Consider the following 20,397-nt stretch of genomic DNA (forward strand, 5'->3'; position numbering starts at 1 on the left):
ATGCAATAATAAACCTGTGAATCTTTAAAGATACCACTGGACTCCTTTTTGTTTTTGCTGAAAAACACTAACACCACTACCCCTCTGAAACCTGTCTTACACTAATAGAGAAGGAGCTGTGTTAGTCTATATACCATCAAAAAAAAGCAGTCAAGTAGCACTTCAAAGACTGACAAAATAATTTATTAGGTGAGCTTTCATGGGACAGACCCACTTCTTCAGACCATAGTGGTCTCTGGGTATTCATCTGGCCCTGTCGATTTGTATTTTTATTTCTCCTGGTGGGTAATTCAAATTTATGAATATTTGGTAGAGATATTGTAGTTTTCGGTCTCTGTCAGTTGGATCAGGGCAAATGTGATTGTACCTAAGGGCTTGACTGTAAATAATGGATCTAGTTATGTTTGCAGGATGGAAGCTAGAAGGCTGTAGGTAAGTATAGCGATCAGTGGGTTTCCAGTACAGTGTGGTACCGTTCCAGCCATCCTTGATTTGTACTGTAGTGAAGTGCTATGGTCTGAAGAAGTGGGTCTGTCCCATGAAAGCTCACCTAATAAATTATTTTGTTAGTCTTTGAAGTGCTACTTTACTGCTTTTTTGTCTTAAACTAAGTTACATCTGATTTACACTGGGGTAAAGGAGAGCAGAATCCGATCCTGGGAGTCCACCAACCTGTGGGAGTCCAGTTCCGGGGAATGGGTCTAAAGTGAGCTACAAAAACTCCAAATCAATTTACAGTGGCTGAAAACAATTAGTTACTTATGGAATTATTCGAGCAAGCTCACTATGCAAAATGTTAGCCTGGGATGCATAAAAGAATACAGTGGCAGAATGATGAACAAATTGTAATGCAAACCCTGGAGCAAATGGGAAGAGAAGCAGGGAAAAGAAAACATATCCCCAGGCTGCAAAGAGACTAATGTGCTGACGGTGATATGGATGAAATGAGACCCCTCTCTCTCTTTCTCTCTGGGTGTTTATATAGGACCATATGCCCTGTTTGGGCTGCAACAGTCCTTTTTCAGCCCTGTCCCAACTATCCTCTTCTTCAGAGGAAGGCCTTTGTCCTGTTGCCTCTTGCCGATTCCATCGGTTGGCAAGAGCAAATGTTTAAAAAGAGGGTGCAAAGTCAGGTTTACCATATCTGTCATTTCAAAAGAAGAGAACACCTCTGAGAGGGATCATATCTGTGTTAGTATTTACCAACCAGATATACTATAACACATTTGAGTTGGAAGGTACTGATCCACACTCCCTCTCCAGGTGTCCTCTTTTTACGGGGTAACCCTATCAAACTGAGATGGCAGCCCCGCACCGGAGGCTGTAAGGGCAGTGATTCAGCATGCAGGAGAGTCCCCTCAGGCAAGTAGTTAGGAGCATTCCCCTGTCTCTTTGGGGAAGCTGATCGCCCTAGGTTCGTAGCACCTGGGGGCGGGGGAGGAGTGGATTTAAAGCCTTCGGGACTGAGCCCTCCACGTGTAGCTCCGGGGCTTTTCCAGCGCCCACTGAGGCCCGTGGAAATACCCCCAGTGCATCCGACCGCTGCACCACACCCAGGCCCGCGCCAGCAAGAGAGCTCCGCCTTGTCACGCCCGCGCTGCCCAGAAGGGCCGGGTGGGGGATTTCCCGCCTCAAGTCCTTCCCCCAGGAGCGAGGCGGCGCTCCCCTCCCCCTCAGGGCGGGCCGAGCCGGGCCCAGGCAGCTCCTGGAGGCCTCGGGGTGGGGCGGACCCGCCCCGGCGGCACCTACTTCTTGCAGGGGATGAGCCCCTTTCTCTCCTCCAGGAGCCGGAGGCGCTGGTTGGGCCCGTCGTAGGACACCGCCGCCCGGGTGTTCCTGCCGCTGCTGTGCTCATACGCCACCGTGCGCCCTTCCCACTGCAGCGGCGCCTGGCACGGGCTGGGCGGCTGCCCGCGGCCCTGCGGGGCTGCATGCAGCGGAGCCCGGCAGCCCAGACACAGGAGGCCGCCCAGCAGCAACAGCCCGAGGCCGCCGCTGCCGCCTCGCGCCATCCCCGGGGTCTCGGTCAGCGTCCGGAGCCGCCGCCGCTGCTCGCTGCTACTGCGCCGCTGCCCGGGGCAGGCAAAGGCGGGACTGCCGCAGCGGCAGGCGCGGAGCCAGGGCCCGGGGAGCCCGGCTAATTCTGCTGGCGGGAGGGAGGCGCGGCTGCTGTTTGATCTCGCTCCCCTGCTTTGCGCCCACAGCCGGCTGGGCAGCGCTGCCTTGCGCGCCGCGGTGCAGAAGGAGACGTGGGCCTCCGCCCACCCCCACGAGTGCTCCCCTGTGTCCTTACACGCTGCCTGCTGCAGGCATTGCACACCCTAGAGCCCGCTTCTGTAGCGGGAGGAGGGGAAGGGCCTCCAATGCCAGTGTCACGGGGCGGGAGGCAGCATGTTTTAGCGATGTCACAGCTGGGAGCTCTGCACCTCCTGTGCTACTTCGTGGGCAGTAAGCCTATGGAGATCGAGGGCACGGGCCTCGTGGGTGATGTCCAGCCCTTGAAGACTTAAATTGAAAAGGAATCAAACTAGATATTTTAATGACGCTGCTCATTTGCATACAAAGATCACATATTTCTTATGCAGCAGGAAAAAAAGGAGCAGGGCAATGCAGATTTTACAATACCTTCATGCTCGTGCTCCATACATAAGTCAGAACAGCAAAATAGGTACTTTTCAGCACCGGAGCAAAATGGCTACTTGTCTAGGAACTGGATTGTTTGCTTTCCATTTGGGCCATATATTTTTGGTTTGCCTTTGATCAGACGGGCACCTAAGAGGTGGAATTTGATTGTGAGCTGAGCTGATCCGTTTTTTTCCTCTGTGGCCTGGGTTCTTGCAGGGCAGTGAAAGCACACCTTAAACATGGTATACCAACATCACAGCTGGAAGGAACCTCCAGAGGTCATCAAGTCCAGTCCCTGACTCTCACATCAGGACCAGTCACCCTCCCTGAGGGTTTTTTTTTAAATAAAAAAAACTTGAGCAACTCCAGACGCTTAAAAAAAGGCCCCCAAGGATTGAACTCACAAGCCTAGGTTCACCAGACCACTGAGCTTCTAACTTCCTTGTCGCTAGTCCCCTCCCCTTTTCAAAGCATATGATGGTGCTCACTCCCCAAATTCAAGTCTTCTCAAAGAAGAGCAACTGTACAAAGAACTGGAAGCTTCAGGGCAATTTTGCTATGTTGACGTATCCATGTTTCTTGTTTGTGTGTTTGGGGCTGGGGGGGCAGAATGGTGCTTAGAAAAGCTCCTTTCGCATGTTGCTAATAAGAAAACCTTTCACTTTGCCTGGTACCTGTTCTCCAGGGAGTAACACGGTCACTCCCTTTTCCCCCACACATACACATTCTTGCCTTGGAGGTCACTTGACCTGTGTTTACTGTCTCTCCCTGAGCACTTTCCTAGAAAAGAGAGGGAGAGACTGAAGAGTACAGGTTATAGAGCGCACCCGGGGAACTAGAAGCCAGGGCGGTCTGTGAGTTTAAATGCACCCGACAGAAGAATGAGAGGGAAGAGGCAATCACTACTTCAGGAGGGTCACAGCGTGTCCTCGGTCCATCCCCGCCCTGTCAGTGACTGCGGGCTGCCATGCTTCGTGCGGTTGCACATGTTGACCTAAGGGCAGAGTTCGGTACTTATGACTCAAGGACCGAGTCCCGGGTGCAAACGCGGAGCAATTCTCCTGGGGGATTTCTTCCGCGTGGTACGGCCGCCGAAGTGGAATGGACGCGTCGGATGAGGTCAGGCGAGGGGAGGGACCAGAGGGGCTGCACTGACGCATGAAGCGCTGGGGCAACATGGCGTTTTCCATACGCTTTAAGTAAGAGCGTATCGTATTGGTCAGCGGTTTGAGGATTGGCCTGCTGAACTCAGGGTTGTACATTCAAGTCCTGGATGGGTGCATTTATTTTTCGGCTGGAGGGAGGGTAGCTCAGTGGTTGAGAGCATTGCCTTGCTCAGCTTAGGGTTGTGAGCCCAATCATTGAGGTCAGTCATTTGCTTTCAGGAGGAATAGCTCAGTGGTTTAGCGCATTGACCTGTTAAACCCACGGTTGTGAGTTTAATCTTTGAGGGGGGCCATTTAGGGAGCTGGGTCCAATAGTTTTCCTTAAAAAAAGGATGCTGCTTGGCCCTGCCAAGGGGACTGGGCTCTATGGCCTCCTGAGGTCCCTCCCAGCTCTGTGAGGTGTGTTATTCCTCTTTATTCAGCACTGGTGAGAACACATCTGGAATATTGTGTTGAGTTTTGCCCCCCCCCCCCCGCCCCCAGTATAGAAAGGATGTGGATTTGCTGGAGCAGGTTCAGCGAAGGGCAACAAAAATGATTAAGAGGCTGGAGCACAAGGCCTATGAGGATAGGCTGAGGGATTTGGGCTTGTTTAGTTTACAGAAGAGAAGACTTAGAGGTGATTTAATAGCGGGCTTCAACTTCCTGAAGGGGAGCTCTAAAGAGGAGGGTGAGAAACTGTTCTCAGTGGTGTCAGATGGCAGAACAAGGAGTAATGGTCAGAAGTTGAAGAGGGAAAGTGGTAGGTTAGATATTAGGAAAAGCTACTTCACCAGGCGGATGGTGAAGCATTGGAATGCGTTGCCTAGAGAGGTGGTGGATTCTCCATCCCTTGAGGTTTTTAAGTCCTGGCTGGACAAGGTCCTGGCTGGGATGACTTAGTGGGGGTTGATCCTGCTTGAAGCAGGGGGCTGGACTAGATGACCTCCTGAGGTCCCTTCCAGCCCTATGATTCTGTATCTCTCTCCCACCGACTCCTTTGATGGTCTCTTTTGCGGAGATTTTAGTCGGGCGAAGGGGTAGCTCAGGGGCGTTCTCCTAGCAGGTGCAGCGCGCTAGGTGGAACTAGAGCTGGGTACTGCGCTTCGCTCCAGGGTGGGGTCTGCTGCTGCTGATGCAGCCACTGAGCTGGCGTCCAGCAAAAGTAGTTGACCAGTGTGTATCTTTCGTTGGCTTTGGTTTCTAAAGTCTCACGGGCGGCAGCCGCTGCGCAACCACCTCCAGGCGACAGCATTAATAGCAGCGTTAAAAAAATGTTGGGAAAGTTTCTGTTCTTCGTCCCTTTGAAACTGTCGGAGCGGGGTCGGGCACAAAGTTCAGTGGGGGTTAGGAGACGATCGTCCGTGTGCCCATTGAACCTTCCCCCCTCAGGTCTGCCTCGAACGTGCGGGCCGGAGGGAGGCGCTTCTCCCCCCCTCTCCACACACACCTTGAAACGCTTTGTGGGGCAGCTCAGCGCCGGCTGACGGGGGGAAAGTATCCCGGGGCGCGCTGAGCCGTGCCTGTGATGTCGCCCTGGGATTAACTCGGGTGGAGGTGATGTCACTCCGTCCGAAAGGAAACACAAGCGCCCGCACGCACCGAGCGGAGGGTGCTGCCAGGAAGAAACATCAACCCCCGCGTCACTGGTATAAATATGGTCCCACTCTCCGCATGGCTGTCTGGGAGTCTCGGGTCACTCGGGCTTGGGAAGGAGAGAGCCGCGCTGGGGTGTTTCCGCACCGAGGCACAGGGCGAGCTAGTAGCTCAGCTTGCCGGCGGGGTTGTGTGCGCCAGACTGATAGGGCACGGGATAGACCAGCATCTCTCCAACCCTTTCCACGGGAAGCTGCGAAGGGCAGGATCCGCCTTTGAGACTGATCCCCGGACCTCAAACCTGCGCTGGAGCGGCAGGGACTCTCCGGAGCGCCAAACGTTACCCTGCAGCCCAAGGCTGGGAAGATGCTCGCCGCCTTGGCCGTGCTCTCTCTGTGGCTCAGGGCTAGCCTGGGGGTGCACGGGGCTCCCTGCGAGGCTGTGCGCATCCCCATGTGTCAGACCATGCCCTGGAACATCACCCGGATGCCCAACCACCTGCACCACAGCACCCAGGAGAATGCCGTCCTGGCCATCGAGCAGTACCAGGAGCTGGTGGACATCAGCTGTAGCCAGGTGCTGCGCTTCTTCCTGTGCGCCATGTACGCCCCCATCTGCACCCTGGAGTTCCTTCACGACCCCATCAAGCCCTGCAAATCGGTGTGCCAAAGAGCCCGGGATGGGTGCGAGCCCATCATGAAGAAGTACAACCACAGCTGGCCCGAGAGCCTGGCTTGCGAGGACCTGCCTGTGTACGACCGAGGGGTCTGCATATCTCCTGAAGCCATAGTCACCGAGCTGCCTGAAGGTGAGCGGGTGGTGGGTAGGATTGCCGTGTAGTAAAGAGGACACCCCCGAGAGGGCGAGTGTCTGTGTGGGTATCTACCAACGCAGGTTGTAGTCAGGTGCTATAGTGTATATAGCGCAAGACCACAACGGGAGCCGGCAGATACCCGCCTTCCCAGGGATGCCCTCTTCTTTGAAGGTCAGATAGGGTCACCCGAGTGGTGGGCACATGCGGGCAACGCTCCCGGGGTTGAGGAACATGGCAGGTGTTAGAAGGTGGCAATTTGGAACTCGGATTCGTGCCCTCCTCCCCTGGAGAGCAGAAAGCTTTTGGTTGGGTGGGTCCCCAGCACAGAGCTCCCCGGAGCTCCAGCACCTACCAGCAGCCTGGCTCTCAAATGGAACAAGAGGGGGCTGGTTTGGGCGAGGGTTTGCAGCTCACCTCTCGGGTAGTTTCAATATCCGTCTGTTTACAAAAAGAGCCGGAGTTCCCTACGGCCAGGCAGCCGTTCCGAGGACATTGCAAAGCCACCCGGCGCAGAAGCGCGTCGGCACCCTTCTCCCCACATCTCACCGGTCAAAAGAGAGAGGACGCAGAGCCCGGGAGAAGAGAGCTGAACGGCGAGGTTTGAGCGGGCTGGGAGTGTCAGGCTGGCTGTGCGGGCACACAGTACTACGGCCCAGGTCCATGAAGCGAACTGCTAGCAGTGATACAGTGGAACGTTATCCCCTTCTTTAAAACACTTTGCGGTGCTGTTAAAAGCCAGGTAGCAGTCCCTGTGCAGACAGGTTTTCAAAACTGCGGTCAGCCAGTGGGTTTAGGGGACAGATTAACTATTTGAAATGTGCTCTAGTGAAATGATTTCCGAAATGTCCGACGTGCTTATTTTTCATTTCTTCTCGTGCTAACTTCCAATCGGTAGCACAAAGTCCGTGCACATCTTATTTTGTATGTTTTTTTAAATAGATGTGAAGTGGATGGACTTTCCCCAAGATGTAATGGTCCAAGAAAAGCCTCATGAACCTAACTGCAAGAATCTAAACCTTGGTGCGTGTTTGTAGGAATCCCCTTTTAGTTGTCTTGAAAAAAATTCTGTAATTGACATTAATTTGTAATTTTTCCTTATGATTTTTTTGAAGATCGATGTAAGTGCCGGAAAATAAAACCTACCCTAACAACATACCTGACCAAAAACTACAGCTACAGTAAGTCAACCGGTCAAATACTTTCCTTTTCAGATCTTGGCAAAGTTTCCCTAGGCTATAACCTCACTGTCTGCCGGTTTTCTCCCATGGCTTCTTTTGGTAAGATAAGAGTATAGCTCCTCTACTTGTAGTCTGGGACAAACCACGGGGTAGGTTTCAAGATTAAAATGAATAATAAGGAGGAACTTTTATCTGACACTTAAAAATGCTTTGGAAACCTTGTTTTACCGAGAAATAGCAAGGAACAAATATCTGGACTAACAGTGGTCATTAAAACCGTTAGACATTGTTATAGTATCTTTAGACCACAGACCGGTCTAACAAAACTTGGTAGGACAATTGTTTAGCAAAAATGAAGAGAGTCATGTGAGCCATTTAAATTTTCATGACATTTTCAATTCTGCTCAGTCTAGTGACAAGCCACAAAATAGCTGGAGACCTTATGAATTGCACTTTATTTTACCATTTCAGCTGGAATTTTAATTAATAAAGTAAGCACTAGTGTGCTGTTCCCACACTGTGAAATGAGTCCATGTGAAAGCAATGAAATTGGACAGACATGAAAAGGATGAAAAGCAACTTTTTTGTTTTACTTGGCCATAAATTGTCATAGAATATTTATTAAATTTTGCATAGCAGCTGCTAGCATCCCATGGCCAGATCCTTCATTTATGCAAATTTTAATAGCTCTCTTGAAGTCCAGGGAGCTGTGACAGCTGAACATCAGCTGAGGTCTGGCCCGTGAATTTTATTACACATATTGACAATTCCAGTGCCCAGCCACAAAAAGGTTTTCTGACCAGAAGAACTCAAAATATTTATCTTTAATTTACTATTCCTTTCAATAACCAGTCTGTAAGATTAACAGTGAATTCCAAGTGAGCTGTGACTTTAGCACATAATATCATGGTTTATTCCTGTTTAAAGCGGCTGTTTCTGGTAGGGATATTATTTTAATTCAATTATTTTAAACTCTGGATCTCATGCAATAGATAATTTAAATATATACATATATATACATATATATATATATATATATATATATTTAATATCAAATTAAAACAAAATGTTTGGGGAAATGCTTAAGTCTTTATTGTAAAATAATCTTTTAATTCAAATTCTATTACTATTGGCAGGACATTGTGTAATTAACCTTACAAAGCAAACTGTAAACACATTTCTTTTAAATTGTTGCATTTTGATTCACTTACATGAAACATTAATATTTTCAAATATCTAAATTCCTAATCTAACTCTCTACAACATTCACACACCTTTTGGTGGAACACTGAGATTCTGTATTATTTAATATATACATGTATTTAGTATGTAGATAGTAACTAAAAATGTAGGCATTCTGAAATAGAAATTTTAAATCATGTTTGGCTCAATTCCACTGCCATTGACTTCATCAGGAGTGTTACATGAGGAAAACACTGTAAGTACTGGTCCTATACTTGGAAGAGCTGAAAACACAGCATTCCAATAGTTACCTTGTATTCAAGATTTTAGCTTTGAGTTGTCAGGCCTTATTCTGCCCTGAGTGAAATCAGTAGGAGAGTTACAATTTGAAGTGGGATGGGAATATACAATAGAGAGAAAAGTCGAAGTACAAATTCAATTATGCTCGAAATCCCCTTGAAATAATATATACATTTTGCCAGTACCTAACATGTAGTGAGAGGGTGCTCAGAATCAAGCCATATTTTTATACTGATAACTGATGCAGCAAGCCCAGAGGACCAAAGGCACTGGGGGTGTGAATCGTCAATCCTAGAGGTGCTGGGGCTCAGCCCTAGCATGTGCTGGCACAAATTAAGTACTGCAACTAAGATGTTCTTCCAATTGTTTGATGCTACTCTCGGTTGTTAAATATAAAAAAATCATTGATGATTATCTGGCTGTGATATGATAGCTCACTGTGTAAACAGTTTCCAGTAACAATAATCTTTTGTCATAAGTCATGTGAAGTCTTCACCTTTTTGACTGTAAATTTCCAACTAAAAATCATGTAAAGATTATTAGTTGACATTTTCAAAACTGTCTAAGTTATATAGAATCCTAAACCCCATACTATTTTAGTAACTTTTGAAAATGATACAAAGGCTGTTTAGTCACGTAAATGCTTTTGAAAATGTAACTAATCTTCCTAAAACACTATGTGGATGCTACATTTTGATAAAGTCATTGTTAACACAGGTAGCTTAGTTTGTGTTACAGATACTGTTCTCAATAGATACTATTCTTCCCTTATATTATATTTCTAGAATTTTCTGGTTGCTAACAGCCATTGAATATTACATTAAAAATGTTAAAAAAGCAAATGTAAACACTGTTTAAGAAGAGACTGTGATGCTGATCAGTTGTGTCCTTTGAGAGTAATGAGTGGCCCCTTTCTTAAATCTATGTAGGTGTGCAGTTTCCTTCAGGATGTTTAGCACTCCTAAGCCAAGATACAATCTTAATTTTGCCTTTTTCTAGTCAGGTAACAAGAGTCAATGTATACTGTATCTGGGTCTCTATTCTCTGTAATATCCACAGTTGAGATACAACTTTACAGTTTCTCAAAGACTTCTTTATCTGAAGGAAGATAGTATAAACTATACACATTGTGAAAACACTAGCCTATTAATTTTTCATCTTTTCATTTAAATCTGAAGTTTTTTAAAAGTGTATCTGAAGTGATTCATTTGCTACTGGAAAATTTTATCAATCCAGTTTCTAGATGTAATCCAGATATCAGGGCTGTGTCTACACTAGCAAGTTCTTTCGAAAAATCTTTTGAAGAAGGGGGCTCTTTCGAAAGAGTCCATGGAGCACCTACACACAAAAAGCAAACTTTCTGAAGTAAATTGAAAGAATGTGGCGCTCCTTTTGAAATCACTCTTCCTTTCCCATTTCAGGAAGCACGGCCCCTTTCAAAAGCTTCTTTCAAAAGAAAACATGTGTAGATGTGCCGTAGGGCCCTTCTTTTGAAAGAACAGTCTTCATTTTTGATCCCTGGCCTGTTCTTTCAAAAGACCAGGGGCTGTGTGGATGCTCTCTTTCGAAAGCTCTTTCAGAAAAGATCTTCCAGAAGAGCTTCTTTCGAAAGATCTCTGTAGTGTAGATGTAGCCCAGTAGTTTAAATACTTTATTACTTAAAATAGTGTGAATTTCTTCTTTAAAACAAATATGTTAACTAATCATAAACAACAAAATGTAGGGATGGAAAAATAACTTTAACTTATAAGAATGCTTCTTACTAATATACAATAAATCGTCCTTGCATATATATTTTCCTACTTGCAGTTATTCGTGCTAAAGTAAAGGGTGTAGACAGAGGTAGCTGCAATGAAATAACTACAATGGTTGAAGTAAAAGAGGTATTTAAGTCTTCAATGCCCATTCCTCGGTCTCAAGTGTCTCTTCTTACTAATTCTTCCTGCCAATGTCCACATCTTCTCCCAAATCAAGATGTTCTCATTATGTGCTATGAATGGCACTCAAGGTAAGCAATTACAACACAGTGCAAGATTTTTTTTTTTGTCGAGTTTAATAGAAAGTAGGAAAGATAGCAAGAAAGAAAAGACTATTTTATCTGATCAAAGAACATGTGAATCCAGTACCAAATTCAATCCCCTGATTAGTATTCCACATACACTTTGGAGGAATATATATAAATGTTCCGTTAGTTTTACAAGTCCACAGCCTCAGGTAACAATATGACCATTTCAAAATTCACTTATACATTTCATAAACAACTTGAACTCTGACCTGCAATACTTAAAACTCTGATGGGTACATGGAAACAAGACTTGATACTGTAGCATGGTGAAACACAGCCACCACAATTTTATTTGAAGTTATTATCCACTGGGCTAACTACTGCAAACTAGTTAGAGAAAAACAGACTTTTAAAAGTGAATGATCACCATCTGCATTTTTATTATTGTGGAAAACCAAGCTAGTCACCAAATAAGTTGTGAATTATTTGAAAAGGTCATTGAGTTTTTTATTTTCATATGGTCTACTAAAATGGAGTTGAAATCGCCCCGTAAACTGCTATATGTTTCCTGTTGAACTCAATTACATGTAAACGGAAAGTTTTGAGTTACAGTGGCTTTTTAAAATGCCAGAAATCCAACCTCCATTGAAACTGATGACAAACACCCACTGATTTCAGTGGGAACAGGATTTCACCCAATAACTAGATTTGAGCCAAAGTAACAGCAACATTGAAGGAAATATTACATTGTGGTTTCATTTATTATTTCCCCATCAGTTTAATGGCACTATCTTTTTCTATAATCATTACCAGAGAGAGAAAGAATGGTGTATAATATTGGTCAGATTTTCCACTGCATTGCTAGACATTTAGGTCTGTGCAAAGTGGGTATAAAATGCTACCAGCTCTGCATAATAGCATTTTATGCTCACTTTGTACTGTGCATGTGACTACCTGGGGTGCAAGACTGTGGAGAATCAGATGCGGTATTGGATAGTGCAGATCCCTGATTGGCAGTTAAATGTCATATGGAATCAGGCATATTCATATGAGCATTGTGCTTTCTTCAGATGAGTAATGCATGCATCTTAATTAATATTTACAAAGTCTGGAAAATTACTGCAGGATTGCATTGCCTAGACATGTCAATATGATTTAAGGTTTGCTATCTCATGGGCAATGAGGGTCTGAAATGTGTCCTGAATAGCATGTAGGTTTGGAAATCACACTCTCCTAGTAAGACAACATCAAAGTTCTAGATTATCAGATGCCAGACCTTAAAACTGTGACATGATTCCTGAAGTATCCATTTCACAGTATCTTATTTTGAAATAAGGATGTTATGTAGATGTAGCCATAGTGGCCTGTGCCAGCTGCTTCAGAGGGTTACATGTCTCATGCACATTACAATTGTCATAAATAAGCACCAACAAAATAATTGTACCACCACGTATACCCTGTCTCTTGATGACATTTCCCAGCTGGAATTATAGAAGCAGCCCATCCATGTCTGTTACTGTAGCCACATAAGTTCAGATCTGACTGCCTTTCCTCTAACCCAACCCACCATGGCTCTTTGTGACAGCCTTCATTGGATCAGCTTGGTGTATGTTAACACCATGCTGGGGATCAACCTGCTAGGGATCAATCCGCTGGGCATCAGTTTATAATGCCATTGAAGATGCAACAAATTGATTTCCAAGCTTGCTCCCATCGACGCTGGTACTCCAACAAAACAAGAAGAGTAACCAGTATCAATGGGAGAGATGTCCCCATCAACCTTACCGCTTGGAAGACACTGCGGAAGATATGTCAAATTCAGCTACGCCATTTGCTTAGCTGGAGTAGATTAGTGGTAAAGGTATGCATATGCAAGGCCCTAGCAATCCTTTATGTCTAGAAGCAGGGGTATGGAGGCATTCGGTTTTCCCCTGCATTTGGCCCAGCGAGATACTGAAATGATGAGCCTTGTGCTGTTTCACAAAGTACATAAATAGAGAGAGACAGAGAGAGAGAGAGAGGGATTAATTAAATGGGACATGCTACCCATTATTCTTCTTTATTCCTGGTAGAGCTGGGAAATCTTTCACCTACAGCACTTTTGCAGATGAAGATACAGCTCCTCAAGTGTTTCCTTTGTATCAGCACTGTATGGGTGGTAAACACGTCAGGAAAATATCAAGATTTTCATTAAAATTTGAAAACTAATACATGGCAACATTTCTGTTAGTCTTGGGTTCCATAAACTTAAATTTGGGGTCATTTTGACCTGACTAGGACTCGGAAATTACTTCTTGTCTATGGCAAATCAATCGGAATGATAACTCAGCATATAGAATCAGGGGTCATATCTTTTAGTTAGCGGTTAGCTGGAATATAGGAAGTTAGCTTTAGCTCACAATGTTATCTTTTAAAAATTTTAGGCTGATGCTTCTTGATGGATGTTTAGTTGAAAAATGGAAGGCTCAGCTAGATAAAAGATATAAGGTAAGTATAATTAATTTAAGTACTTCTTACATTCTTAATAAAAATTCAGCCATCAAAACCTACTTGAGCACCTAAACAAATGACTGCAGTTTCAGAGATGGTGCACAGAGGCAGCTGCCATTGCCTCCAGTGAAGATGTTTAGCAACACTGCAAGTTAGAACTTTTATTTAGATTTAAGGGTATAAGTTAGAATATTTTTACTTACAATTTTGGAGGGGGTCTCTCACGAGGAGACATTTATATGTTTTTAGTTTTCTTAGATAGAAACAATTTTATAACAAATATCTAACATTTAAACATTTAACAAAAAATCTGAAATAGCCCTACTGCTTTTTTCTTAAACACCTATTTTTGCAACAATGAAGTTGTGATTTGTTTTCATGTAGTTGCCAATGCATTAACCTATGAATGAAAACCTATCATTGATAATTATCCAGTGCTCAATACAAAGTGAATAGGACAAGACTAAATCCTGTTGCACTGAATGAAGCCAATGTGAACAGGCTTTGATCCATTTAGAAACATTGCAGGACTGAGACATGGAATCCTAAGCACTAAGTTTCCTGCCCCAAAATCTTCTGAACTCTTTGGAAGGTCTCCCCACCGATTTTGGCAGATTGCAGACTGGGCCTTAACTGGCATGGATGCTTGTATAGATACAATGCATTTTCTTCAACGTGTGGGGGAGGAGCAGACATGCCGCATTTCTCCATGACTTTACAAAGTCAATGACCACTCCTCTGGACTTCTCACAAATCATTGTATATGTCCCAGTGCAGAGATTCACCACAGACAGTGTGTTTTGGAGTCCTTATTCAGCTATGCGCAACTTGGTGCCTGAGCACATTAAGAGTTGGAGGAAATAATGGGATGATCTCATACTTTTTTTTTTGTTTGTTTTAATTATCAGCTGTCTGGAGATTGCCAGGGAGGAGAGAAAGAAGGCTCATTTTTCACTAAAAAGCTTAAAGTTACAAATCAATTCTCTGCTGTAGCTGCATGTCTACTACATTTTATTATTCTTTTTCTCCAGTCTTTTGACCAAAAACTATTTAGGAAATGGGGAAACACACTTTAAAATAGAGAAAAATAAATGGGAGGAAAATATAACTAGATTATAACAGTGGTAAGGCAGCACAGGCTGTCATTTATGGGAACACTGACATATGACTTGAGCACTTGAAAACACATAGCCTTCAATCTCATGCCTCCTCCCTGGCTCATGACATGATTTAATGACCTTTAGATAGCACCTTTGTCATGTCTGATTACATAATTAGACACAGAAACATGGAAATTAGGGTTGGAGGAGACTTCTGGAAATTATCGAGTCCAACCCGCTGCACAAAGCAGAACCAACCTGGCGCTTTGTCAAGCCTCGCCTTAAAATTCTCTAAGGAACCCATTCTAGTGCTTCACTCTCTCCTAATGAAATAGTTTTTCCTAATATCCAACCTAGACCGCCCCCACTGCAGCTTGAGACTGAGCTTGTTCTGTCATCTATCACCACCGAGGATAACCTTGCACAATCCTCTTTGGAATGCCTGTTAGTTGAAGGGTACTATGGAATCTGTCTTCATTCTCTTCTGCAGACTAAATAAGCCCAGTTCCCTCAGCCTCTCAAGTCACATGCCCCATGCACCTAATCATTTTTGTTGCCCTCTGCTGGACTCTTTCCAATTTATCTATATCCTCTCTGTATGAGGAGCCCCCAAACTGGATGCAGTACTCCAGATGTTGCCTTACTAGTGCCAAAGAGAGGGGAATAACCACATCCCTCTATCTGATGGCAGTGCTCCTACTAATACAGCACAATATGTCGTTAGCTTTCCTGGCTTTGAGGGCACACTGACGACTCATTGCCAGCTTCTTGTCTACAGTAATTCCCAGTTCCTTTTCTGCAAAATTGCCACTTAGGCAGTCAGTCCCCAGCCTGTAGCAGTGCATGGGATCCTTCCATCCTAAGTGCAGAATTCTTCAGTTGTCTTTGCTGAAGCTCATCATATTTCTTCTGACCCAGTCCTCCAATTTGTCTAGATCACTCTGGACCCTATCCCTACTCTCCAGCATATGTACCTCCTCCCCGTTTAGTGTAAGCCACAAACCTGCTGAGGGTGCAATCCATCCCATCACCCAGGTCATTAATAAAGTTGTTGAACAAAACCAGTCCCAGAACTGACCCTAGGGGCACTTTGCTTGATACCAGTCACCAACTAGACATCAAGCCAATAACCACTACTTGTTGAGACCAATGATCTAGCCAGCTTTCTATCCACCTTATGATCTATTCATCCAAGCCATATTTGTTTAACTAACTGGCAAAAATACTGTGGGCGACCATAACAAAAGCTTTGCTGAAGTCAAGATATATTACTTGTACCTCTGACCCCATCTCCACAGAGCCAGTTATCTCATAATAGAAGGCGATTAGTTTGGTCACGGAAGATTTGCCCTTAGTCTATGGTCAGACTACAGCGATCTCTTGAAAGAAGTCACTGTTGGAAGAGATTTCCTGACAAAAAACTTCTGTTGACAGAATGCGGCCACACACAAAAGCCAGTTAGAAGAATGCTGGGCTCTGTCAACAGGGCAGCCAGATTTCCCAGCTGCTCACTCAACAAAACAGGCACCTGGAAGCACAGCAGACACAGCTGCCCATTGTTCTGGATGTCAGGTCTGTCGAGAGAAGGCCCCCCCAGAACGTCCACACAGCTTTTTTGTCGACAGAATTTGTTGACAGAGGTGTTATGCCTCATGTCTGAGAGGCAGAATGCTGCTGGTGAAAGTGCTGAGTTTTGTCGACAAATTGTCAACAAAACAAATTTTGTGTGTGGACATTCTACGAGTTTTGTCAAAACTTGCTCATGTAATTGTAGCTGAGGTGAAACCATGTTGAATGTACCTCATCACCTTCCTCTCCTCCAAGTGTTTCAAAATGGATTCCTTGAGGATCTGTTCTGTGATTTTTCTAGGGATTGAGGTGAGGCTGACTGGTCTTTAATTCCACTTGTTCTCCTTCTTCCCTTTTAAAAAAATGGGCGCAATTTTTGCCTTTTCCCAGTCATGTCAGATCTTCCCCCAGTTGCCATGAATTTTCAAAGATAATGGTCAATGGCTCTGCAATCACATCAGCTAATTCTCTCAGTACCTAATGTGCATTAGATCTAGCCTCATGGACTTGAGCACATCTAGCTTCTCTAAATAGTTCTTAATCTGTTCCTTCTCCACTGAGGGCTGCTCATCTCTTCCACATAGGTTATATCTAGATTGCCAAGAACTGTCAGAAAAAGATATGCAAATTGTGTAAAGCATTAGTGTATCCCCTGCCAACAGTTCTGTCAGGGGAGGCTTTCCTGACATTTGGCCCATCCACAAGGGGCCAAATGCTGGGAAAACCCCCTCTGCCAACATAACCCTTCTTCCGCGTGGAACGTGGATGACCAAAATGTTGGCAGAAGGCTCCAAACACAGCAGACTGGAAGTCTCCTGACAGAAGCCTGCAATCTAAACATAGCCATACTGTGCTGCCTAGTTCAGCTGTCTGGGAATTTATCTTGGCTGTGAAGACTAAGTCAAAAAAAGCATTGAGTACTTCAGCTATTTCCATATCAGCTGCCACTAGAATGCTTTCCTCATTCAGTCAAAAATAAGGGCCTGTGATATGGAAACTTCAGTTAGCTGTCCAAAGAAAGCCTTATTTACCTCTGTCTCCTTGTCTGGTGATGTATAGCAGAGGTCCACCAAGACATCATCCTTGTAGCTCTCACTAAGCCTAAGTACCAACTGGTATTTTTGATTTTGTTTAATGTGCTCAATGGAGTTGTATAACACAAGACTCCCTGTCACTCTGCAACACTTTACAGGACTGATGCTAGATTTTTGTCATCACAGGCTAATCTGCACACATTAGCCGTGTCTACACGTGCACGCTACTTCGAAGTAGTGGCACTAACTTCGAAATAGCGCCCTCACGGCTACACGCGCCGGGCGCTATTTCGAAGTTAACTTCGATGTTAGGCGGCGAGACGTCGAAGTCGCTAACCCCATGAGGGGATAGGAATAGCGCCCTACTTCGACGTTCAATGTCGAAGTAGGGACCGTGTAGTCGTTGCGCGTCCCGCAACTTCAAAATAGCGGGGTCTGCCATGGTGACCATCAGCTGAGGGGTTGAGAGACGCTCTCTCTCGAGCCCCTGCGGGGCTCTATGGTCACCATGGGCAGCAGCCCTTAGCCCAGGGCTTCTGGCTGCTGCTGCGGCAGCTGGGGATCCATGCTGCAGGCACAGGGTCTGCAACCAGTTGTCGGCTCTGTGTATTTTGTGCTGTTTAGTGCAACTGTGTCTGGGAGGGGCCCTTTAAGGGAGCGGCTTGCTGATGAGTCCGCCCTGTGAGCCTGTCTGCAGCTGTGCCTGGCACCCTTATTTCGATGTGTGCTACTTTGGCATGTAGACATTCCCTCGCAGCGCCTATTTTGATGTGGTGCCGCGCAACGTCGAAGTTGAACATCGACGTTGCCAGCCCTGGAGGACGTGTAGACGTTATTCATCGAAATAGCCTATTTCGATGTTGCTACATCGAAATAAGCTATTTCGATGTAGGCTTCATGTGTAGACGTAGCCATTCTGTCCTTCACATGTCACTGTATACCTAAAAATTTAGTAGCCTATGCAGTAATCTAGCTGGACGATTTCTAACATCAGCCCTGTTATTTCCAGCCTCATGAAAAGATGAACCCAGAAACTGAATACACATTTCCATACGTGGTGATATATAGCTATATAAATAGATAGACAGATACACACACTTTGAAAAGATAGGCTCCTCTCCACTCAGCTGAACTGATGGGCCACCTGGGCATGTTCCTTAAGTCATTTAGTAGTAATCCTGCAAAGATGCATGCACACACATAACCTTAGGCCCACTAACTTCACTTAAGCCTCAGGATTTTGTGAGGTTTTGCATGTGTTGATCACTTTGCAGGATAAGAGTCAGAGAGTGCAACTATTTATAGTAACAGTTTCATTGACAATATCACTGAATTAATGGGAACTTTGACTGTACAAGGGACACAGAATCAATGTATCTAGGGATATATTGATACTGTAGTAATCAATGACATATTGACAGCAATGGTTAGTAAAATAAAATAGTAAGCTACTGGAGTTAACAATTTATGTTAGCTTTTATTAATGATGTAGAATGTGGTAACATCTCTTTCTAAGTGTTTTGTTTTCAAATTATTTCCCTAGCGGTGGGAACAGAGACTGCAAGAACAAAAGCTGCGTCCAGCCTCTGATAAAAATCAGAATGCTGGGCGCACAACTCAGAGTGGTGCACCAAAACTGAACACCAAGAACACCAACCCAGTAGTGGGGACCCCAAAAAAGGTCACTAAAATAAGAAATAACCAGAAACAAACACCCAAAAAAGCATGAGTTCTGAATTTTCCTGAGGAGAGTCTTTCTTGCATGATGAAAGTCACAAGCTGGCTTGAGTGGCATGTGTATTACCCTAGAACTCATCAACTGCAGTATTCTGCATAGACATTTCTGTAGCACTTTACTTTTAAGTGTTTGATTTTATTATTTTAGGCTACTGCAAATCGTAGATTGTAGGTTTGCACTTAGGCATAGTAGGCTTTTAAAACTGACTGATGGAGCTTATAATATTCAGAGCAGTTGAATGCACAGTCTACCAATAAACATTGGGGTATGCTTTATGCAATTTTTATATAGGTGCCAGAAATATGTTTACATAATTAGAGCTTGAACTGTATCTGTGTAGCAAAAGCACATTGGAAGGAAACATTTAATCTGGTACTTTAGGCTGGCTTCTGTTGTAAGTTCACGTGTATTTAAAAATACTAATGGTTTTCAAAGGAATAAAATAAGCTGACACAAAATTATACAGTGTTCAACAGTAGCATTTACATGTTTGCCATTTGCTGAAATATGGCTTTGTTATGAAAAATTATTTAAGACATCTGGAAGGAAAACATACTAATCCATTACTGTAAACATGCCTTTCAGTTACTTTGTAGTGTAGATGCCAAAATATGCAACAGAGGGACAAGTATATCTCAGTAGTAAGTGAGCCATTAGCCATTTTACCAGGGACAATTTGATTTTAAATTTTGCTTAAATCACACAAGAAAATGAGATTGCAGTACTAAACTCTGTTCATAAATGCCTCAAACTACCACACAGTTTGGCAAAACTTGAAGGAACAAAGTGACAATAAGTTCAGGCCAAAATGTCCAAATATGGGTATCCTAAGGTAGGCCTCTCTGGCCACTGGCTTTGTGCAGATGCAGAAGTTCAACCCTGAAGAATTGGGTCCTAAATCTATAGTTAAGGGACCTAAGTGGCCTAATTTTTAAAAGTGTTGAACACATAGAGCTCTCATTAATTACAATGGAATTGGGAATGATCCAGTTTCTCTGAAACTCAGGCCACATCGTTATGTACCTAAATAAAAATTATGGATGAAATCTTGTTTTCATTGAAGTCAATACTAAAATTCCCATTAGCTTCAGTGGAACCAGCATTTTATTTGAGATATCTAAATTAGACACCCAAATTTGAAAACCTTGACCTAACAAGCATAAGCAAAAGAAATCCATATTTTTAAAAAGCTTCTAAAATAAACTTTTTAGAGCATAGTGGATGTTCCAATGTTTTGTTTTCATATCATTCTCAAGATAACCCCTAAAAAAAGCTTGTCAACATGTGTAAGTTTAATTATTAAAAAGGGATCAGCATATCCTTAAACCAGCAAATACCGTAGTTGTGCTATTTCACTTTAATGAGCTTTGTTCTGAATATACCATGTTGTGAATGTAAGTGTGTTTGTTGAATGAAAAAGCTGACACAGCTACTTAGCAGTTATAGTAGCATTATATATTATTTTACATCTGTTAAAGTCAAACTTTTATGTATAGCTTTTTTGATATTAAAGAAAAACTGTAAAAATTATTTGTTACCTAACATTTGCAACATTTCTTCATATTATAAGATCATTCAACATTCCACTGTATGGGAATAAATGTTGATGCACCAATAATGT

The 20,397-nt window shown here is 44.1% G+C and overlaps 2 protein-coding genes across 2 annotated transcripts in view; one reads left to right on the plus strand and one right to left on the minus strand.

The window, feature by feature from the left end:
* Window positions 1-2,290, minus strand: part of EPDR1 (ependymin related 1) — a 50,385-nt gene extending 48,095 nt beyond the window's left edge. The window contains exon 1 of the mRNA XM_074986048.1: window positions 1,750-2,290. Coding sequence (XP_074842149.1) covers window positions 1,750-2,012 — 263 coding nt within the window. The 5' untranslated portion in view covers window positions 2,013-2,290. The remainder of the gene's footprint in view (window positions 1-1,749) is intronic.
* Window positions 2,291-5,512: 3,222 nt separating this feature from the next.
* On the plus strand, window positions 5,513-20,383 carry SFRP4 (secreted frizzled related protein 4). The gene is made up of 6 exons (XM_074986050.1): window positions 5,513-6,174; window positions 7,120-7,200; window positions 7,293-7,358; window positions 10,650-10,848; window positions 13,269-13,332; window positions 18,582-20,383. Exons 1-6 carry the CDS (start codon window positions 5,733-5,735, stop codon window positions 18,765-18,767), a joined length of 1,038 nt encoding a protein of 345 aa, XP_074842151.1. The 5' UTR covers window positions 5,513-5,732; the 3' UTR covers window positions 18,768-20,383.
* The last annotated feature ends 14 nt before the right edge of the window (window positions 20,384-20,397 follow it).

Source organism: Carettochelys insculpta, chromosome 2, assembly GCF_033958435.1.
Source record: "Carettochelys insculpta isolate YL-2023 chromosome 2, ASM3395843v1, whole genome shotgun sequence".
In the NCBI taxonomy this organism is placed as follows: Eukaryota; Metazoa; Chordata; order Testudines; family Carettochelyidae; genus Carettochelys; species Carettochelys insculpta.